The sequence below is a fragment of the Monodelphis domestica genome, chromosome 6 (assembly GCF_027887165.1).
Source record: "Monodelphis domestica isolate mMonDom1 chromosome 6, mMonDom1.pri, whole genome shotgun sequence".
Taxonomy (NCBI): domain Eukaryota; kingdom Metazoa; phylum Chordata; class Mammalia; order Didelphimorphia; family Didelphidae; genus Monodelphis; species Monodelphis domestica.
This window is the reverse complement of record NC_077232.1, coordinates 215,364,939-215,388,868: the sequence shown is the minus strand read 5'-3', so window position 1 is coordinate 215,388,868 and position 23,930 is coordinate 215,364,939. Positions and strand designations below refer to the sequence as shown.

General features: G+C 33.5%; 1 protein-coding gene across 2 annotated transcripts in view; it reads right to left on the bottom strand.

Moving 5' to 3' along the window:
- GALNTL6 (polypeptide N-acetylgalactosaminyltransferase like 6) overlaps nucleotides 1-23,930 on the bottom strand; it is a 1,644,699-nt gene that overhangs the window by 931,543 nt on the left and 689,226 nt on the right. For both annotated transcript variants that reach the window (XM_056802912.1, XM_007496117.3), the window contains one exon: nucleotides 23,305-23,443. In XM_056802912.1, the coding sequence (XP_056658890.1) occupies nucleotides 23,305-23,443 (139 nt within the window). The remainder of the gene's footprint in view (nucleotides 1-23,304; nucleotides 23,444-23,930) is intronic.

Sequence of the window (23,930 nt, the reverse complement as noted above, 5' to 3'; positions counted from 1 at the left end):
AGTGAAAAATTAGGATGTAAAAGTAAAGGAAAAATATATAATTATCCTTGGATTAAGCTATCTGGAATATGTAAACCCAATGCAGACGTCCAGAAATGAAGAAATCAATGGGAATTCTAAAAAATCTACACGTGAAATGTGTAGGAATTTTATGCAGAGTAGACAAGCAATAATTACATGGTTCCATATGAAATGCAGAAATTCATATACTATGATAGTTATTTGTATCAGCTTAAGCTACTATCATACTATTCTCATTTATGTAAGTACCAACTCTGGTTAAACATGGTCTAAAGGTTTGTTGGGGATGATGTTTGTTGGGAGCTAGTAGAGGCATTTTTCTAGCAAGCATATTTGGAAACATTTACTGTGTTCCTTGGCCAGAGTGATTTCCATATTACATTCAACCATGAAATTTTTCTCTAAATTGTATTTTCATCCCCAATTTCTGTGTTTTCTTTCCCAAGTTCAGGAATATCTATTATGAACTGAAATTATCTTACAAAAGAATATTTTAATATGTATTTGAGAAATTCCCATTTCTTTTTTCTGTGGAAAAAATGTTTCAGGAAAAAAGACACATATACAATGCCTTTTCCTATAAGAAGTTTACTCAGCTTCTTAAGAAAATAAAATTACATTTACAGATGTATTTGCCAAGGAGGAGGTAGAAGAATGAAATAGTTTATGAACTCAACTTTCTAAGACTTGCTGAGGGAAAAAAATTACTATAAGGATAAGAAAAACACACAAAAATACTTTCTCCAGCCGTATAAAACATTTTATTTAGTTAAAAGTGGCTTCATACTTACAAATAATTAATTGATAATACTGTAACAGCAAAGTATTTTCTGATTTGTGGTTACTATAGTAAGTCATTTGATAACTTTGTAATTAACCACTTGAGATATAACTAATAATTTTTTAATTTGAATTAAATTCAGTTCAGTTAGGAGCAGGTAGTTCAGGCATTTGACTATATAACTGACAGTCCAATAGTGGGTACAATCTTGTTGTAAAAGAGATTGATCTGTTCCATGGAGAACTTGTCCTCAACCCAAGATGAGAACTAAAGGGAAAGTTAAGTTGTGGAAGAAACATATCACCGTGATGGCATGTTAGTACTGAGAATGATTGACAGAAGTCCCTGTGGCAAGATATATGTAAGGGAAATTGAATACCAAAAGGATGAACTGTGTCCCCCTCCTCACATACTGTTGTCATCCTGGGGAAAATCTCTTTTCTTATAATGACCTCCTTGATCAAAAACTTGTTTGTGAGAATTGTGTTAAATACATCCATTCCTAGAAAAAATTATATTAGTTTGTATATTGGAAAAATTGAATGCCTTGCAAGAAGCCATCTCTGAATATAAATGGCTGGAAAAATGTGATGCACTAATATAATGAGATACAAGGGATCTGCATGTTATAGTACTTAGAGTAGTTGACTTGGAGTCAGGAAGACCTAGATTCAAATTCTGCCATAGACCCTTACAAGCTCTGTGACCCTGGGAAAGTCATTAAGTGTTTGGCTAAGTTTTTTCATTTGAAAAGTGGGGATAATAATGTTTCCTTTCTCCTATGGTGACTGTGATGCAAAAATGCAATAATATTTTTAAATTGGTTGGCAAATATATATTAATGTTAAATATTATTAATAGTAATATGTTGGAAGGAATAGACAATGGGAGAAATTTAGAGAACATTGGAATGACTTGCAAACAGATGCAGGATGAAAAGAGAACAATCTATGACAATGACAATCACGAAGGAAAAGAAAATATTAAATTCAGACTAGTTTAATGAACAATACTTACTCCAAAAGATTGAAAAAACACACCATTTCCTTGCATTTGACATAGAAATGGAGGACCCAGGATGCAAAATACTATATATGATGTCAGATGAAAGATGATGAATGTTTGCTTTTCTTTACTCCTTTGTAGACTACATGTTAGGTTTCTATGAAGAGGTACTGAGATTATAATGATTCAAAATATTAAATCTTTAATAAGCATTTTTAGGATACCTTAGTATACCTCAGTGGAAAAAATGATGACAAAACTAACAATTAAAAAACCCCATAATTTTAAATATTTTAAGTTGTTCAAGGAATTGTCCTTGCTGTTTTTATAAAATGACCTGATTTTGCTTTTCTCTTTACTTTCATGAAAAAAATAAAGAAATGTAATCATGGTCACAATGTTAATTATATTTTTATTTTTAAAATATTTTAAATCACATCCTATAACAACCTGGAAAAAAGCATCAACTTCATCTCTGATTCTTAATTGTTTAACATATTACTCTCCTCAGTCTCTCACATGGCAATTATAGCACCCTAGATACAATGGCATACACTGATTTCTCTAGATATAAAACAATATTTACAATAATGTTAAAAGCAACAAAAGTTTGCAATCTGACCCCAGCAACAACAGTTACAGCGTTAATAGCAAGGTAAAAATGGATAGTGGTAGATTTGGCAGGAGAAAGAACATTTTCCAATCCTGATTTGATAAGACCAGCTATACAACAAGAGCAAATGACTCTCTGAGTCTCAATTTACTGATCTATAAAATGGGGATGAGCACATACATCATAGGATTATCAGGAGGCTCAGATAAGAGCATGTAAAATGTATTAAAAGTTTCTTATATGGGGACATCTAGTTTACTCAGTGTATTGGGAGCCAGACCCTGAGATGTAAGGTCCTAGGTTCAAATCTGGACCTCATGCTTCCTAATCATGTTACCCTGGGTAAGTGACTTAACCCACATTTCCTAGCCCTTACTGCTCTTCTGCCTTGGAACCAGGATACAGTGATGACTCTAAGATGAAATGTATGGGTTTTAAAAACAACTTCACTATATGCTAGGCACCATGCTTTAGTATTGGGGAATCAGCAACTAAAGGACAACCCTGTCCTTATAATCTACTAGGGGAAACTGTAAAAATTTCAATTTAGGTAAAAAAATAGACAATGATGCTGAGAGCTAAGATGGCAAAGTAAAGTTTTTTTGCTCCCCTTATCCTTCCCTCACACACACACACACACACACACACACACACACACACACACACACACACACATACACACACACACACACACATGAAAACAAAGGATAGCTGGACAAAGGATAGCAGAGCCCTGAGGGCACAAGGGAGCAGAAAGGGGGACCCTCTGAACATTAGGAAATTGTGCATTCCCTGGTGGCAGGAGAATGCCTGAAGCAACAGAGCCAGGAACAGAGGACCTTTCCAGCCCAAGGCACTTGGCAGGGGCAGAGATGCAGCAAAGCAGATAACAGCCCAGCCCATGAAACAACAGGGCAAGATACTTTTGGGGGTGGAGCCAAGATGGCAGAGTAATCTTCAGGGGCTCTGTGCCATTGTGAGAATCCTCCCCAATGAAAATTAAAATACCACCACAAAACAAATACAGGAGTGAAAAAACCAAGAAGGGAACAGACTGAAACAACTTTCATGGAAAGAAAAAACCCAAAAGACAGGCAACAAATATGGGGGCACTGGAGTGAGAGGAGAGCAGAGCTAGCAAGAAGCTGTAGCAAGAAGGAAAGACTAAGCCACGAGCAAGCCACATGCCTCCACCCCACATCTGCTGACCTTGGTTTGGGAACCTATACCCAAGCTAACAACCAGACCCTGAGACCGTGCCTGAGCAAATAAAGATTAAAACCGACCCAATCCCCTTGAAATTTCAAACCTGTGGAGAAATCCAGAACCCCAGCCCAAGGAATCCTAGAGTACTCTTCAACTGAAGAATGGCAGAACAAATTGTGGTATCTGTTGGTGATGGAATACTAGTTTGCTAAAAGTAATAATGAACTGGAGGGATTCTATGTGAACTGGAATCAATACAGAGTGAGAAGAGCAGAACTAGGAGAACATTGTGCACAGAGACTGATACACTGTGGCACAATCAAATGTAATGGACTTCTCTACTAGCAGCAATACAATGATCCAGGACAATTCTGAGGGACCTATGAGAAAGAATACCACCCATATCTAAAGAAAGAACTATGGGAGTAGAATACTAGAAGAAAAACATTTCTTTGATCACATGGTTTGATGGGGATGTGATTGGAGAAAGAGACTCTAAATGATTATTCTAATGCAAAAATTAGGTGTTGAACATTGATACATGTAAAACCCAGTCAAATTAAATAAGAAAATATGAGTAATTTCATTGGAAAAACAAATGATATGGAAACTATATTGAGGAGAAATAGTTTGAGTTGGATTACCTGAAGGCCATGATCAAAGAATAAATGTTAACATAATATATATTTAAATTATTAAGGAATACTCCCCATATATTCTCAAATGAAAGAGTAAAATTAAGAAAGGAAAGCAAAAAAAAATCTACTACCTCCACTTGACAGAGATCCCAAAGTGAAAACTGATAGGAATATTATAAATAGAATTCAGAATTACCAGATCAAAAAGAAAATACTTCAAGCAGCCAGAAATAAACTAGTCATGTATTATGGAATCACTGTCAGGATGACACAAAGTTTAGTTCCTAACAACTTAAAGAAGTAGTGGGTTTGGAACATGATATCACAGAAGACAAAATAGCTGTGACTACAACCAAGAATAACTTACCCAGCAAAACTTAGTATAAATTTTTGAGGAAAATGGATATTTAATGAAATAGAAGACTTTGAATTAATCTTAAAGAAAAGTCCAAAGCTGAATAAATAAATAAATTTTCAAATATAAGACTCAAGGGAAGTATAAAAAAGAATAAATAAAGGTATTCTATAAGTATAAGCTGCTTGCCTTTCTATATGGGAAGATGGTTTTTATTCACTGTATTGCTGTGATTAGCCAAGTTATTTAGAGTTTTGTGTTATACAGTATTCCTGTCACTAAACATAGTGTTCTCCTGATTCTGCTTACTTGATTCTGCTTCAGTTTATGGAAGTATTTCCAGTTTTTTCTGAGGTTCTTTTGCTCATCATTTCTCAGAGGTCTTGGAGGAATTCTCTAAGGAGGTCTCTCAAGGGAGTCTGACTCTGGCTGGAACTCCCTCTGGGGAGACTCTGTCCCTCTGAATCCCTTACTTGGACAAATCTTGTGGTGAGTGATAAAAGACTGACTGATTCTCTCTCTCTTAAGACTCAGGTCTAGGCCATGTTGGCTTAAGGCCCTTCATATTTATACTCTTTTTTCTCTCTCTTTCTTTTTTTGATTACTCATTGTATTATTAATTAAATTCTCTATAAAACCCAGTTGACTTGGACATATTCATGATTGGGAATATATTCCCTGGCGACCACCTTATATTTGATTAAAAAACCAAGACACTGTAGTGAAACATATTTTCTGCAGTCAAATTTACTCACCCACTCTTATATCTATCATAATTTATATCTTCCACCATTTTAACTCACTACAGTTTACAACATCAACCATTTTAACTCTTACAGTTTATAGGCTCTAACTATTTTAATTATAACAGTTTATGACATCAACTATTTTAAATGTAACAGTTTATGGTGACCACGAAGGGATTCAGAGGGACAGAGTCTCCCCAGAGGGAGTTCCAGCCAGAGTCAGCCTCCCTTGAGAGACCTCCTTAGAGAATTACTCCAAGAGCTCCCCTCAAGCAATCTCCAAAAGAATCTCCTCTTCAAAAGCCTCCAAAGCCTCCAAAAGCATACCTCCAGAGATTCTCCAAAATGATTGTCTTTTAAGAGATTATGCTTTTTCTTATATAGGGGGTTTTCTCCTATGTCACCTCCTTTAAGTCCTTACATCTACCAATCACTGTAGACATTTTCTAATGGACTGCCCATTCTGAATTCCCAGCTAAGTCAACTAATCCCCTCAGTAAGTCTGAACCAGAGAAAACACAGCTGAGTCGACTAATCCCCTCAGTAAGTCTGAACCAGAGAAAACACAGCTGAGTTGACTAATCCCCTCAGTAAGTTTTCACCTCTTTGCTCCTGGCAAGTATACAAGTTGCCCGACCTTTATAGGTACCTAGCATCCCATTGTATCAATTCTAAAAACAGGCATGGCTCAAAGAACTCCTTGCCTCATTATAAGTATGGGTCTAAGTACTTTCATTGTTTAGCAAGGAGTTTTCTCCCCTAAAGCAGTGTTAAGTATGGGTGGAGTAGAGGTCCTCCCATTTCTGATCCTGGTGAGTTCTCACAGTAAAAATGGGGAATGTTTCCAGTTGGGAATTGTTCCAATTGAGAATTCAGAGATGGGGAAATTTTTAACATTCACAAGTCTGAGAAATTTCAAGATTTACAATCCCCCCTGATGATCATTGGGAGACTAATCTCCCCATTGATCATTTAACATAATCAATTTGTAATCCTGAATGCATTTCTAACTATAGATATACACAATATTCAATTTTCTAAGAGGAATTAGAATAGTGAGGGAGGAAAAAGAAAAGAAAAGAAAGCAAAACCAATGTTTTGCTAGGTGCATTGACAGAAAGCCAAATTACAGGCAGTCCCTTTTGGCATAAATGTGTACATTTACAATAAATGTTCAATCAAAGTTCAGTTCAATCAATCATATCCAAAGTTCATTCTTGATCTTCTTGATGAAGTGTGGATTTTCTGGCATCTTTCTGCAACAATTCATTGTCTGGATATAAAAGTTTCAAGCTTCTTTCTTGAAGATCTTTTCTTGAACAAAATCAAAATCTTGAATTTTTATAAAAGTACAATCTTAAACAAAAAATCAAAATTCTTGAATTTTTATAAAAATACAATCTCAAACAAAAAAATTCAAAAATTCTTATATTTTAAATTAAAATACAATCCCCCCTGAAGTAGGTGTTAAAAAAACATCCAGTTCAGCTCAATGTTGAGTTATGGGGTTGTATTAGTCAATTATCAAAAGAAGAGAAAAATAATCAAAAACATAAGAAAAAGAATTCAAAATAGGCCTTTGTATAGGTCCAATTTAAAGTAATTTCTATCCCACAAGTCTGTAGGACAGAATGCAGTAATATTTCACTTAGTCATTTGTAGCCAAGACTACAGGAAGTTGCCATAATATAAGAAGGAAATGAATTAGAATTCTATTTTGATAGGGAAGCATCATTCCCTTGTCTGATTTTTTTGTCATTCTCAGGGATACAGGGAGCCAGCATAATAGTAAAACTTTGTACTTGTATGAATATTTCACAAAGAGTGTAGATACAAGGAAGTCCTACGACTTAACGTATGTCAAGCATCGCAACCTCGAGTCTCACATTAGTATTTCCTGTGTGCTCTTTTCGGCACTATTCAGCTTAAGTCTGTGCTCCTTGTTTTTATCCCATTTTCTGGAATCAGATACAAACATTAATCACAGTCTTATAATATTTTATCAATAAATGGCAGGTTCCCATAGTTTAAAGCTTCTGGGTATGCATTGACATTATAGCAAGTATATATATATACATATATATATGTATGTATTAAACTTCTATTACTGCAGAAAATATTATATTAATATTAATTATGTGTACCTTTAGTACAAGAAATGAGAAAAATCAAATATTCTAATTAAAATAAAGAAAAGAAATAATAAAAAATAAGGAAAAAATAGTGTTCTCAAAAAAATAGCATCCATTTGTCTATGGATTATTATCTCCAATGCATGCGATAGGTTACAGTCAATCAGTCTCAGCAGAAAATGCTTTCTTCACATGTGAGCAATGAATCCAATAGTCCTTTTCTCCAATCTTTATAGATGTTGGAGTAGTTAACAATATTTGGAATGGTCCTTCCCATGAAGGCTGAGTTGCTCCAGTACACTTGAAATTCTTAATATAAATTTTATCTCCTGGTTTCAGGTCATGAAGAGAAAAGTCTAGTGGTCCAGCTTGTACTGCAGCTCCAGATTCATGAAGTTCACGTAGTTTGTGCTGTAACTCCTGTATATAGGAAGCAATAGTAGTATCTCCCCCCTAACAGTGATGTATATGCTGGGGAGAAAGGTTTAGCCTGTATAGGTGGATGTCCAAAAAGCATCTCAAATGGTGAGATGTGTAGGTCTCCTCTAGGCCTGCTTCTGAGATAAAATAGGGTCAGAGGGAGAATTTCAGGCCATTTTAAATGTGTCTCAGTGCATAATTTTCCAATCATAGTTTTAAGTTCTTTTTGCATCCTCTCAACTTGTCCTGAGCTCTGGGGATGATATGGAACATGGAATTTGGGAGTTATTCCCAAGCAAGAATATATCTGATTTAGGACAGAATCAGTAAAATTACTTCCTCTATCTGAATCAATACATGCTGGTAGTCCAAAACGAGGAATAATTTCCTTTAAAAGTATCTTTGCAACAAAATCCGCCATGGCTCGGGTCTCAGGAAATGCTTCTGGCCATCTGGTCAGTTGATCTACAATTAGTAGACAAAATTTATAACGTCCAGCCTTTGGCATTGTTATGAAAACTATCTGTAAATGTTCAAAAGGTGTGTAAGCCAGAGGACGTCCACCAAAGGCTTTTCCATGAAATGCATGTTGGTTATATGTCTGGCAGGTATAGCAGGCTGAACACACTTTAGAGGGTATGGTAGTTATACCAGGGGCTATCCATACTCTCTTAACAGAGTCCACGATGCCCTGGGTGCCAAAATGACCATTTTTATGAATAGATTGGCAAATTTGGTTATAGAAACTTCTAGGGAGCAGGGGTTTTCCTTAAGATGACACCCAAACTCCATTAATCTGTTTTGCTTTAAATTTTTGTTTCCATTTTTCCACTTCCTTTTCATTATAGGAAAGTGGTAAATTTAAATCATTAGTAGTTGTTAATGTTAAAATTAATTCAGGCCCTTCTATGGCTACTAGCTTTGAAGCGGCATCTGCTCGATCATTTCCTCTAGAGATAGGGTCAGTGCCACTTGTATGGGCAGAACAATGAACTACAGCTAGGGATTCAGGAAGCTGGAGAGCAGAAAGAACTTCATTAATAATTTCTGCATTAGCTATAGATTTTCCAGCTGAGGTTAAAAATCCTCTCTGGAGCCATAACATTCTGACTGAGTGACAAATGCCAAAAGCATATCTAGAATCAGTATAAATTGTTGCCTTTTTATCCTTGGCAATTATACCAGCTTGCTTCAGAGCTATGAGTTCTGCTCCTTGAGCTCTAATGTTAGAAGGTAGTGAAGTTGACCATTCAGTGGCAAATTCTGAGACTACGGTAGCTCCAGTGTAAAGTATGCCATCCCTCATAAAAGAGGAACTATCAGTAAATAAAATCAGATATGCATTGTCTAAGGGAGTGTCCAAGAGATTATCTTGAGGGTTTTCTGCCATGGACACTAATGTTTCACATTTGTGTAATGGTTTTCCTGAAGTTGGTAAATCTTTCCAGATTTACCAACTTCAGGAGAACAAGGTGGCAGGGTTAAGAGTAATACAATGTTTTAAAGTAATGTTTTCACTATTTAATAAGGTTATTTCATATCTTTTAATTCTCTGATCTGAGAATGACTGTGTTCTATGTTTTATCAATAATGCTTCTACCTCATGTGGGCACATTATTGTTACTGGACATCCCAATACTAAATCAACAGTTTTTGTTACTATTAAGGCTGTAGCAGCTACTCCTCTAAGACATGGCGGTGCTCCTGCAGCTACTGGGTCTAGTTGAGCAGAATAATAAGCAATTGGGCGCTGAGAAGGTCCCAAAGTCTGAGTTAACATGCCAGGAGCTACTCCTCTTTGCTCATGCACATACAAAGTAAATGGCTTGTTGTAATCTGGGATGCCTAGAGCAGGGGCAGACATGATAGCCTTTTTTAGATCTGATAGAGCTGACAAGTGTTCAGGCTCTAATTTGAGGGGTTCAGGAACCGAATTCTTTGTTAATGCTATAAGGGGTTTAATAATTTTCCCATAGTAAGGAATCCATTGTCTGCAAAACCCTATTGCTCCTAAAATTGCTCTCAACTGTTTCTTAGTAGTAGGAGAGCTTAAATTTTGAATATTCTCAATTTGTTTTGGAGAAATATAACAAGCACCCGCAGTCAAGATGAATCCCAAATATTCTACTTTTGGGAGATACCACTGAAATTTATCCTTCAAGATTTTATGTCCTCTTTTGTGCAATTCCAAAAGAAGGTGTTTGTTATCTTCTTGACATGTTTCTGCGTCTGTTGAACCCAAGAGTAGATCATCTACATATTTGATTAATTTACTATTTTTAAATGTTATATTGTCTGTGTCTTGGCTCAAATTTTGCTCAAATAAACTCGGATTTTCCACATAACCCTGTGGCAGCCGACTCCATGTATATTGTGAGCCCTTCCAGGTGAAAGCAAAAATATGCTGGAGTTCTCATGTATAGGTATGGAAAGGAAAGCTGAACACAAGTCTATTACTGTAAAGTATGTAGCTGTGCTAGGAATAGAGGAAATAATAGTATTTATGTTAGAAACTATGGATTGTCTCTTTATAACGTGATTATTCACTGCCCTCAGATCCTGTACTAATCTATAGAGTTGCTTGCCATCGGGCCCTCTTTTTGGTTTTTTAACTGGCAGGATGGGCGTGTTGTATTCAGATTTGCAAGGGATTATTAATCCCTGTTCTATTAATGAGTTAATAACTGGTGTAATACCCTCAATTGCCTCCTTTGAGAGGGGATACTGAGGGATGGAAGGAGGTGGGCTAGATTTAGTTTTTATCTGCACAGGAACAGCGGATTTAAGTAAGCCTACATTGGAAGAAGATGTGGCCCAAAGAGACTCCAGTATATCCTTAGGTATTTCAAAAGTGGAAGGCTCTTTTGCCTCCTGGTTTTCTGAGAGAAGTACAGGGAGTAAATTTAAAGATTCCTCTGGTACTTCCAATGATAAAGAACCATATGGTGAACAAGTTATTGTGGCTCTGAGTTTGCATAGAAGGTCTCTCCCCAGCAAATTTAAAGGAGAGTCAGGCATTAAAAGAAAGGAATGTTGTACCTCTAAGGGTCCTACAGACACCATTCTAGGGGCAAGTTTTTTAACTCTTTGGGGTATTCCTGATACTCCCACTACACTTTGTGAATCAACAGAATAACAATTTAAATCTGGTACATTCTTCAATACAGACCTGGTAGCTCCAGTGACTAATAGACAATCATAATAAGTGTTATCCGCCTTTAAGGTAACATGGGGTTCTGAGTTATAAAAGACTGACTGATTTTCTCTCTCTTAAGACTCAGGTCTAGGCCATGTTGGCTTAAGGCCCTTCATACTTATACTTTTTTTTTTCTCTCTCTCTCTTTTTGATTACTCATTGTATTATTAATTAAATTCTCTATAAAACCCAGTTGACTTGGACATATTCATGATTGGGAATATATTCCCTGGCGACCACCTTATATTTGATTAAAAAACCAAGACACTGTAGTGAAACATATTTTCTGCAGTCAAATTTACTCACCCACTCTTATATCTATCATAATTTATATCTTCCACCATTTTAACTCACTACAGTTTACATCAACCATTTTAACTCTTACAGTTTATAGGCTCTAACTATTTTAATTATAACAGTTTATGACATCAACTATTTTAAATGTAACACAGGACAATATTAAACCATTATAGCCATATATTATAACTTACTCAGCCATTCCTCAAATGATTGATATATCCTCATTTCCCAATTCTTTGCTCCTACAAAAAGAGCAGCTTTCAATATTTTTTGTAGACATAGGGCTTTCCCCCCCTTTTTTCCCTCTCTCTCAAATACAAACCTAGTAATGGTATTGCTTGGCCAAAGGATGTGTACTGTTTTATAGGTCTTTGGACATAGTTCCAAATTGCTCTTCAGAATCTTTGAATCAGTTCACAACTCCCACAGTGCATCAGTGCCTCAATTTTCCTACACTCCCTTCAAGTTTTGTCATTTTTCTATTCTCTCACAATAATCAATCTTATAGGTGTTGGGTGATACCACAGAGTTATTTTAATTTTTATAATGAATGGTAATTTAGAGCATTTTTGAATAACTATAGTGAACTTTAATTGCTTTGGAAACTGTCTCTTCATATCCTTTGACCACTTATCAGTTGGGAATGACTTCTTATACATTTGACTAATTCCTCTACATATTTGAGAAATGAAGCCCTTTTTAGAGATACTTATAAAAATTGTATATTATTGTCCATTTTATTTCTCCCTGTTTAGTTTCATACTACCAATTTGCCCTCTTTTCTATCATGCCTTTCCTTTATCCCCATCCTCTCCTACTTACCTGTAGGGTAAGACAAGTTTCTATACCCAATTGGTTGTGTATATTCTTCTCTCACTGAGTCAATTTTGATGAAAGTAAAGTTCAAATGATCCCCTTTGCACTTTCTTCACCTTATTATAAGTTTGAAAAAAACTATTTTAGGCCTCTTTTATCTCAGATAATTTATTCTATTTTTCCCTTCTTGCTTCTTCCAAAACATTCTTCTTTTTCATACCTTAATAATATATATATATATATATATATATATATATTATTCACATATCATCCATCATATTCAACTTTTTTTTACTACTTCTAACTGCACTAATAAAGTTTTTAGGTATTAAAAATAATCATCTTCCTGTGTAAGCATATAAATATTTGAATCTTATTAAATGTATTTTGATTTATCTTTTCTGTTTATCTTTTCATCTTTTCATGCTTCTCTTTAGTCTTGTATTTGAGAGTCAATTTTTCCTTTTACCACTGGTCTTTTCATCAGGAATGTCTGAACACACTCTATTTCATTTACTATTCATTTCCTCATAAATTATTCAGCTATTTTTGTTGAGTAAGTGATTCTTGATTTAACTACTATCTCCTTTGGCCCCTGGAATATCACATTCCAAATCATCTGATCCATTAATGAAGAAGATATTAATTATGTTAGTTTAACTATGGCTCTTCCATATTTTGATAACTTTTCTTGGCTACTTCAATATTTCCTCCTTATCCTTGGATCTCTTTCAGGAGTTGCTTCATGGATTCTTTCAATTCCTATTTTAGCCTGCGGTTCTAGAATATCAGGGAAGTTTTCCTAAACTATTTCTTGAAAGATTATGTCTAATTTTTTTTGTGATTCTAGCTTTCAGGTGGTTCAATAATTCTTAGATTATCTCTCCAAGATTTTTTTTTTCTAGATCAGTTGTTTCTCCATTGTTATATTTCATTTTTTTCATACATTTGATTTTGTATGATTGTTTCTTGATGTCTCATGGAATCATTAACTTCCACTTTCTCAATTCTAATTTTTGGCATCATTTTCTTCCATGAATCTTTGTTCTTCCATTTCCATTTGGCTAATTCTACTTTTTTAAAGAATTCTTTTCTTTGGTGAATTTTAGTATCTATTTTACCATATGACCATTTCTGCTTCTTGAGAAGTTCTTCTTTTCATTGAATTTTCATGCCTCTTTTAAAACTATTCTGGTTTTTAAGGTATTAATTTCTTCAGTATTTTTGTGCCTCCTATTCCAAGCTGTTGACTCATATTTTATGATTTTATGTATTATTTTCATTTCCTTTCCCAATTTCCCTTCTACCTCCCTTATTTGAGCTCCTCCATTAATTATTTCTGAGCATGAGACCAATTCATATTTTTCTGAGAGGCTTTGGATTGTTCAATATTGTTATTTTTTCTTCTTCTAAGTTTATGTTTTGGTCTCCCTTATCATCGATATAATTTTCTATGTTGAATTTTTTGTTGTTTTTTGCTCATTTTCCAAATTTTTTTCTCCTCTTTTAATTTAAAAAAAAATGTTAAAGTTGGGCTATTTTTTCTGCAACTGCCTTCAAAGCTAGTTCTCCAAATATGTCTACTTTCAGTTCTTCCAAGGTGGTATGATATAAGGAGACATGTGTTTAATACTCTCTGGACCTAGGCTCCATTCTCTAAGTAACCATACGTACTCTTTTCTTCCTTGGAACTGTGACCAGAGTCCCCAAATTCTCTGTGGCTGCAAATGCTGGTATGTGCTATTTCTCCTTCTCTTCATGAAATCCTGACTCAGGACTACAACTTGGATCTCTGTATGGGCAATGAAATATTGTACCTAGAGCTAGCAAAGGAACACTTATAGTATTATAAGCAACTGTCTGATCACCCTTACCATCTGTGACTGAGAGCTGGAAATCTTTGCTTACTCAGCCATGCCCCAAGACCTGTGACTTTGGTGGGGCCTACCTTAACATGCTGCTTTGTGCATTAATTTCACTGAACTCAAATAAAATTTTTGTGTCAACCTTCTAAGTTGTTTTCATTTCACCCCATTTTGGGGGGTGTTATGCTATTCCAGAAATAATTTTGAGAACTTTTTCATTCTTTTTGGAGAGTAATTTGGAAGAGATTAGTTAGGTGGATCTCTCTATCTTTTTTTTTTTTTGTCATCTTGGCTCTGCCCCTGATTATTTTTACTTTTCGTTTTATTGTTTTATTTGCTTTTGAAATATGACTAATATGGAAATATTTTTAGTATCTTCACAAGAATAATTAATATCAGATACCTTGCTATTTCAAAGAGATAAGGGGAATAGAATTAAGTGAGAGAACTTAGAATTCATAATTTTAAAAAGTGTTAAATTATATATGTATATATATATATATATATGTATGTATGTATGTATGTATGTTTTTAGGACCAGAAATGAATGACCCTCTACTGGAGGTAGCATTTAAATTAAGGCACCAAGGAAATCAGGGATTTTATAGATATTTATTTCAGGAAAGAGAGGGGAATATTCTGGGCACAGAGAATAACTAGTAAGGAGGCACAGAGTTGAAATATGGAATACTGTGCGTGATTGATACTAAGTCCCATCTAACTAGATTATAGTGTATAGAAAGTAGGGAAATATAGGTTGTAAAGATCCTTCAATGATTAACAAGGTAATTTTGTATTTTATCCTAAAAATAATAGGAATCACTGGCGTATAGTGACCAGTGAATAAGTGACTTGCATTTAAAAAAAATCTCTATTGATTATATGGAATAAGGAATGGTTTGGGGAGAAATTTGAGGAAAAGAGAAAGAGCAGGTAAGAAATGATTAATGTCTGAACTATAGTAGTGATTGTAAGAGTGGACATTAGGGAGACATATTTGAAAAATAGTCAAGCTATATAAATAAAAAAATTTCAACCAATTGGATATAGGAAATAAATGTGGACTTGAGGATGACATCTAGATTTTAAATATGAGGGATTAGAGGAATAAAGTCTTTAAAAGTATTAAGAAATTTAAGAAAGGTACTGGTTTGGCAATGGACAAGATCAATACTTCTGTTGAAGAAATAGTAAGTTTGAGATATGTCCCCAATATCTGACATGAAATGTCATGTAACTAACCTGCTTTCAAATGGAGAAATAAAATTATTTGGAATTCTCCTTTTATTTACATTTAGAAGTTATAGCTTAAAGGCTTTTAAGTTATAACTTAAAAATGATAACTTGAAGATTTTTTTAACTTGAAATTATAACTTGAGGGAAGGGGCCAATGAATTAGCCAGTCAATATAACATCATTTCAATATTGAATGAAAATAAAAATATCCTTCTGGATAGAAGACAAAGTATCAATGTAAAAGCAAAATGTAAAAACCAAAGATATAGTTTTAATTAAGTTCAATTATTTCACTCACCTGAAATAAGTCTTTGTTACCAAGAGTACTTGAATTGTATAACAATTGTCTAATCCCTTTGCTAGAGAGCAATTTGATTTGAAAAGAAATTTTCAAAAATTTCACTGATTAGGGCCTAAAATATTTTGTGGTCATGTGAAGACCTGAACATCAATCTAAATGTATTGCTATTATCTGACAATAAGGTATTTATAAGAAACATACTGAATATTAGAGGCATACATAAAATAAAGGACAGGGGCTATTGAAGAATATACTAGTCTCACCTGATTTAGAGAAGGTAAGGGTAGCAGTCATAATCTCTAAAAAAGTCTTAGCCAAAGTGGATACAATCAGAAAGGATGAATAGAGTTACCATATTCTGCTGGAAATATACTATTGATAATGAAGCATTATCAATTTTTGTGCATTTCTTCAATAAATAGTAAAATATTCAGATTTTTTAAATTAAAAACTAAAGGAGGTACAGGTGGAAATACATAACAAAGTAATAATAATGGGGGACTCTAATTTCTCCCTCTCAGAACTAGATAAATTTAACAAAAAAAGAAAGAAAAATCAAGGAGATGAATAGAATCTTAGATCAGGTAAATATAATAGATATCTGAAAAGCCCATACACATCTCCATGAGGCTAGTAATATATCTAAGCCTAAGCACACATAAAACTAAATATAGTTTCTGGTGGGATATCAATGGTTTAGAGAGAATAAATATTCTGCAATCTCACTATAAAACTCATTATACTATGGAGGTAATCTTGCCTTCTTGAGGGGTTATGGCAATGGAGCAAAAGTTCAACTGGATATGACAAAGCTAGAAAGACTTGGTTTTGGAAAGAGTATGATACTTGCAACAGATTGTGTCTATTGTCTAAGGACCAATATAATACATAAAAACAACAAATTATAGGAACTTCCATGGGAAAGTTTGAACTCATCCTGGATCTTCAGATTCCAAATCCAGAGTCTTCTACTATACTAAAATGCTTTTTATTTTTGTTTTATTTTACTGAATCTGCTTCATGTTTAGCATTATTCAATGTACTATGAGAAGAAAAAATAAAAAATATATTCTTATCCCTCAAGCAATGACATAATATGAATGAGTAAAAATATTTTCATTAAGAAGTTTTAGACCAAAGTAAAATGATCTTGCCATATTTGCTTAAATGTTTATTCTCCCCCTACTCTCTTAACCTCAGAATGTACAAATAAAAAACATGTTATTAGGGACACCTACATATTCTGACAGGTATCTTAAAATATACATATCTATTATTTCTTTATCTGAAATATGAAGGTAAAAATAGATTTAACAAGCAAGCTAAGTCTGGATATATATTATATAAATTAAAATTTCTCCTAATAACAAGCAAAAAAATAGACAAATAGTTTAAATATACCTAAAGCATGTCAAGGAACTTATAACAAAAGTCAAACACAAGTTTGAAATTGCTATCACTTGCAATTGTAATCCATTTCTGATGCTAGCACTTTCTAATAGGCAGAATGATTTCTACATTTAGGGTATTACTTTGTAAGTATCTTAGCATGAAAGAATAGTCATTAGCATTTGAATGATTATCAGAGAAAAGGGAAAAAGAAGTAATTATTTTGGGAATATGATATGAACCATCCTGACAGATATATAATATGGGATTCTTTCCTGTCAATAATGTGGCAGAAGGATTATATAATAGAAATGATGAACATTAACTCTATAAGGACCTTTTGAGTTTCATATGATTCTTTAAGTTAACACTGCTGAGTATTTCCTATTCCTAAAGGTAGAATATAGGGAGATGCTATATCTGCTTACTTCTTTTCAAGAAGAAAATTGACAAAGTTTCAGAGATTGGAACTTTTGAAAGAGAGCAACCATACTTATAGCTTATGTTGAAAAGTCAAGAAATGGAAATACAGACACAGTCAGACGTGTACCCTAAAACCTTGAAAATAGTGAATTTCAAAATCTTCAGAGAGGAGATAAATATGATTTGAAGGTCAAAAACTTATTGATTTATTTGTTACATCTAAGTTGATCTATGTGCATCTTTCCCTCCCTTCCTTCCCATCTTATTTTAGGGAAGGCACCATTTGAGAAAGTCACACATATATATGTATAAAATCACACCATCAATACTTCTATTTATCAGTTTTCTCTGGAGGTGGAGATTAATAGTTAATCTTCAAATAATACAGCTGTTGTTATATACATTCTGACCCATCACTTAAACAAAAAGACTTCAAAAGGGATAGGAAGTCTGTGAAAAATGAACCTACAAATGCAAAAGATTATGGTGCTAAAGAAAAGGGAAAGCATTTAAAAAGAAAATATGTTGCACCACACAGAACTCTCTAATGAAATGAAGTACAAAATAGGAGAAAGAAAATTCAAGACGAAACATACTTACCTGTGAAAATAGTGTCAAAATGACTCAATCCCAAAATGGGCTGAGATTGGCCAACAATATTAAGCAGTACAAAAAAGAATAACATGAGATTCATTTTTGTATATTTTTTTCTGTCAAGGAAAATTATTTTCAAACTGTAAATGGAAAAATGAATGCAGTTTACAAGGAATTGATTAAAACACATGAAAGGAGAATTACAGATAATTTAATTTCTTTAAGGAGAGAAAATCTCCAGGAATACAAAATAAATAGACTTCTGGTAAGGTATGAAGAAACACACATACAAATATAAAAGTGAACAAATTCCTGAGGACAAACTTCCCTCTTTTCCTCCCCCCCAAATGCCTGACCCCCAGCAATTTCTGAACAAGATTGGGGCATGGAAGTTAAGCTAGAAATTATAAACCAGTTTGCTTGACTTTTATTGACAAAAAATTCTAGAATCTTTTTGTGCTGAAATGGATACCTAATTGATGATTCAATTTTCAAAAAATTTCCATTTCATATTATTCAAATTAACCTGGAAAGTATCTGACTCTTGGCAATGTCCCAGGAAATATTATGGCCTCAATGGATAAATTGTGAGTAGATTTATTGAGGGAAAATCAACAATTTATTCTTCTTTGGACTCCAGTGATTTTCTTCAGTATTTCCATCAGCAGTTTGTTTCCACATAAACATAAACTTGAGGTGGGAGGGGACTGTTCTCAAAGAATATTCATCATGCCAGCAAATATAATTTAATGCATCTTTGATGCCATGCAATTATATATTAAAATTCCACATAACTGGAAATGTTCTTGGCCAGTGGGAATTACTGTAGATAATTTCTAGTGACCTGGGGATAATTTGGAAGGCACAAGGCAAAAACCAAATATCTAAAACATTCACTTCAGGGGAAAAATGAATTTGTTCTTCAAATTAATCCTTTGCAGATCTATGCTGGGAAATGCAAATTCATTTAAAACCTTTTGAGAAAACCTGTAAGCATTTTTTCTTTTCAAGTGAATTAAAAGATGAAATGTAGTGCTTAGTAAACAACATAGAAATACATCATAATTGATTACTTTCTCCTTGGGGTTAAAGGACTTGAAGATTTTAAAAGGTTACCACTAAGCATGTATTACTAGTTTAATAGAACTGCCCACTTATGATTTGTCTTCATTCTCCAAATCTGTTCCTTTTGTTCCCTTCTTATTTATATCTACAACAGTGTGCAAAGTTCTTGGACTAGATACCTCTGGAAAAAAAAAAAAGATGCTTAATGCCTCTATTGAGGGTAGTAGAATAGCCCCAAACAACGGAGCAAATGCCCATAGCACTTTGCCATCTCTTTCAAATTAAATGATCTCTATATATTTCTTTTAATGTACATATAAAATTTTCAGTTAAATTATTTGACTTTGGAAACTCAGAAAAAAACTCAATGTTACCACAAATTTAGTTATAGTGGAATGAGGAGTTCTGTTTCATGTAAAGGAAATGCCCAGTCCCAACACTTGATTATTGGAGCCCCACGTCACCATATGAAATAAAAACTTTTCCATGAGATTAAAACTTCACAACAATCACTTCATGCTACTAAAAGTAAATAAAGGTGCCTTTTGTTCAATGATGGCAATGGGATTTACATATGAGACTTTTAATTGTGTATCTACCATGATGCTAACTTATGAAGTTAAATAAAGGAATATTTAATATTCCTCTATTCAAGAAGAATTAAGAGTTGACTAGAGGTCTTTTCCAACTAGATGAGTGGATAAGTAGAAATGTATTGCTCTCATTTGAATTTTAATTTATTAAATGGTATAGATGCTATAAAGATAAAAACTATTATTAAGTTGTTTTAGTACTATTGAATTGTTTGTGGCTCCAACTGGAGTTTGCTTGAGAAAGATCCTGGAAGGATTTGTGATTTCCTTTTCTAGCTTATTTTACATATGAGGAAACTGAGGCCAACAGGGTTAAGAATCACAAAGCTAATAAGTATCAGATATGAACTCAAAAATATCAATATTCCTGACTTCAAATCCCGTATTCTATCCACTGTATTACCTACCTATCCCAAAACCATATATATTGTCTTATATTTGGAAAGGATTTGAAAGGACATTTAGCCCAATCAATATACCTAAATCAGGAACTCCTTAACAAGTTCCAACTTGAACATCTCCAGTGTTAAGGACCCTAATAATTTTTAGTGAATTAATTCCATGTTTAATAGCTACTTTATTTGTCTTCAAGGCTAATATTAAAGAGAAGGATCAAGTTTGATGATTTATAGGAAACTTGCATTCACAAAGTTAGTGCAAGCATAAGTTTTATTACTAAGTGGTAAAGCAAGCAGTCAAAAACCACAGCATCACTCATGTGAAAAGGGAGATCCATACTATGACCGTGGTCTGAACAGAAAAGTTTTGTACCTTAAATATGGAGTTGGTTAAGAACTAGGCAATACCCTTTGATCCTATAATATTGCTATTGTATCCCAAAGAAATGAATAAAAATGGGAAAATGTACTTGAACAAAAATATTCATAGCAGATCTTTTTCTGGTAGGAAACAATTGGAAATTGAGGGGATGTCCATCAATTGTGGGATGGATGAACAAATTAGAGTATATGATAGGGATGGAATATTATTGTGCTGTAAGAAACAATGAAAAAGATGATTTTAGAAAAAGCTAATAATATTGGCATGAACTGATGCAGAGTGAAATAAGCAGAACCAGAAGAACACTATACACAGGAACAGCAATATTGTGGGATGATAACTGTGCAAGACTTAGTTACTCTCAGCAATCCAGGATAATTTTTAGGAGCTTTTAACAAAGAATGCTATTGACCACCAGAGGAAGAACTATTAGAGTTGGAATGAAGATCAAAACATATTTTTTTTACTTTGGTTTATTTGGGTTTTGGTTTTGGAGTTTTGGTTTTCTATTGAGTATTCTCTTACAACAATGAACAATATGGAAATAGATTTACATGACAATACATGTATAACCCAGATAAAATTGCTTTCTGTCTCTGGGAATGGGGAGGGAAATGAGGAAGGGAGATAATTTGGTTCCTATAACTTCAGACAACTTATATGGAAAAGTATTATTTGTAATTGGTAAAATAAAATATCTTTAAAGAATTAAAAGAATGGGGAATAGATGGAAGATATGGGTGGAGGCATTCCTAATGAGACATGGATGTGGTGGGAAAATTCCACTAGTTGATTACCAATGCTGTACTTAAGTTGGGGAGTTTCTCTGAAGGAGAAAAAAACTCAAAAATTAGAGCTCTACAAAGTTGGGATGAACTATCTTAGGAATTAATGATTTTTCCCCAATAGGAAACTTTCAAATAGAAGGGAGATGATCACTTGTCAGGGTTTTTTTTTTTATTGTTTTTCAAGTAGAGTTTGGATTATATGGTCTCTGAAATGCTTTAAAAATTAATTGATAGTTTTTTTTTTCTTTTTCAGTTCTTGATGAGAAAATAAATTTATAGGATGGAGGTTAAGACTGTAAAATGACAGTAAACGGGGAAGAGATGGTGTCTTTATTCAAAGGGATAGAGAAATTGTGGGAAGGTTTTCATTTTTGAGGCTAAAGGAAACAACTATGTTGTTTTTTTTTTGAGGGAAAGGATGCAGTCAAAAGTGTAATAACTGAAAATGTAAGAATATGTGAGGGATAAACCAAAATTATAGAATAGGACTAAAGGTAGAGATAGAGATTTTTACTTTGGGACTATGACCATAAGGCCATTATCTCCATCATACCAATAGAGCAATAGATTATTTTAATTTTCCCATTTTCAAAAACACCTCTCTTATTATATCTCATATCTGATTTACAAACTCCTTATTTTTGTAATTGAGGAAACTCAGTCTTTATCTCATCTTATATTATAAGATTCTTGAGGGTAGGGAATGTTGTTTGTTTCTTTTTGCCTTAGTCCTTAGCATAGTCCCTAGCAAATAGTAGGTGCTTAATAAATATTGATTGATTGATTGATCAAAGCAGCCCAGAAATGCCATGAACATTTTTTCAGAAAACACAGTATATGATATCAATGGATTACACATGAACATATATAAAATTTAGTTAAATCTTGGACATTTATGTAATAAAAATAAAAAAAACAAGCATTTTTGAAACCCATAATATTATTTTCTTTAGCTATCATTAAGTCCTATCTGAGATGAGACATCATTTGATCCACAAAGGAGATATATTATGAACAATGCCAGGAATATAAAAATGTTTAAATAATGTCATTCATGAAGGTCAATATTAGCATTATATTTGCTTCCTTTTAATGTTCAGGATTCAGCAGATAATGCAGACTACTTTTCATTAAGAAAAATAAAATACAACTTGCTTCCTGAAATTCTAATTGCATTCATAGAACCATAGAAAGAGTCTTAAAGGTCATGCCTTCCAATGCCCTGATTTTACAAATGAATAGATGGAGGTTGATGAAGGTTAAATGGCTTGCCAAAGGTCAAAAAGATAGTTAGCATTAGAGATAGGATTTAAACCTAAGTTTTCTGGGTTTCAATCACTGTCTCAAGACAATGTTCTTTCTATTACACATTTTTGCTTCCTACCTTATATCTAAAATAGTTATAAATTTGGCTGCTTCATTCCTTTTTAGAGTAATAGAACTATATAAACCTTCCACATAACAGTGACTGGGCTCTTTTCAATGAACCATGCTAGTCAGGCTGAATTCAAAGTCTATGATACATACTATTCATATGAGCTTGAACAAGTGATTTAATTAAATTATTGGTGGATATAGAATGGCTACTTAGAGGAAGTATCAGTTGAATTGAGCCTTCAAAGAATCTGAGCCTTTCACTAAATAGGACTGAGGAGAAACATTCACTTCATGACCTTCAGTTTGCTCATTTATAAAAATTGGGGCAGATGAACTATATTTCTCTGAAAAGTCTTCCAGATATCAACCAAGGATCTTATGAAAACTTATCCTTCAAATATGATATTCAAAAGCTCAACTGATACAATATAAGGATTTACTCTTTTCAAAGTAGAGGGAATAATTATCTAATAAGAAAAATTCCAGTAAGTCAAATTGTACATAACCTAAAATTAACTTGCTTGAATTTTCAAGTATTTCTTTCTGACTTAATTTTGAAAAAATTAAAGACCAAGTAAAAGAAAGGTCAAGATAATCATAACTTCAAGAATGAAGTATACTTCTAATGACATTCTTACTGGGTGTCAGGTGTGTTGGTACATACTTGGCATGGCGAATATCTGGCAGTGACCTCTCCAAAGCAATGTTGTTGCTCACAAAAATATTGAATCCATTCTCCCTGTAAGCTGAATCATCACGGTCTTCTTCAGTGAGAGGATAAGGTTTCCCATGTTCACCTTTGCCTAGAAGGAAGGAAAAATAGGTGAGAAAGCAACAGAAAAAAGTCTAAAAGTAATAATTCTGGATGGAATTTTTAGACCTAGTCATTGAGTATTTCTTCTGGGATGTTCAAATATTAAGTATATTTTATATTTTTTATGATAGAGTCAGTAAGATGAAATGAATATAAAATGGCCCTAAAATCAAGACTCAAATTGTGTGTCTTTATTGTAATACATATTGGTCAAAATTTTGCCATGTCACAAACTCTAAAGTGTTGCAGAACATATGCATTAATAAAGCGAATTTTCTCCCTGTGTATTCTATCCATCTATGAAATCACAGATCACTGACTCCATTCCTATCTCTCACAAAAGTTATTAAAATAAATCTAGTTTAATCATGTGGCTAAATAAAGAAGGGGATCAGAATAAACTGAATATAAATTCAAATTTATCAAAATCTATAAAGGTTTTGAGAAAAAATACATTTTCTAAGGAAATATAGCAT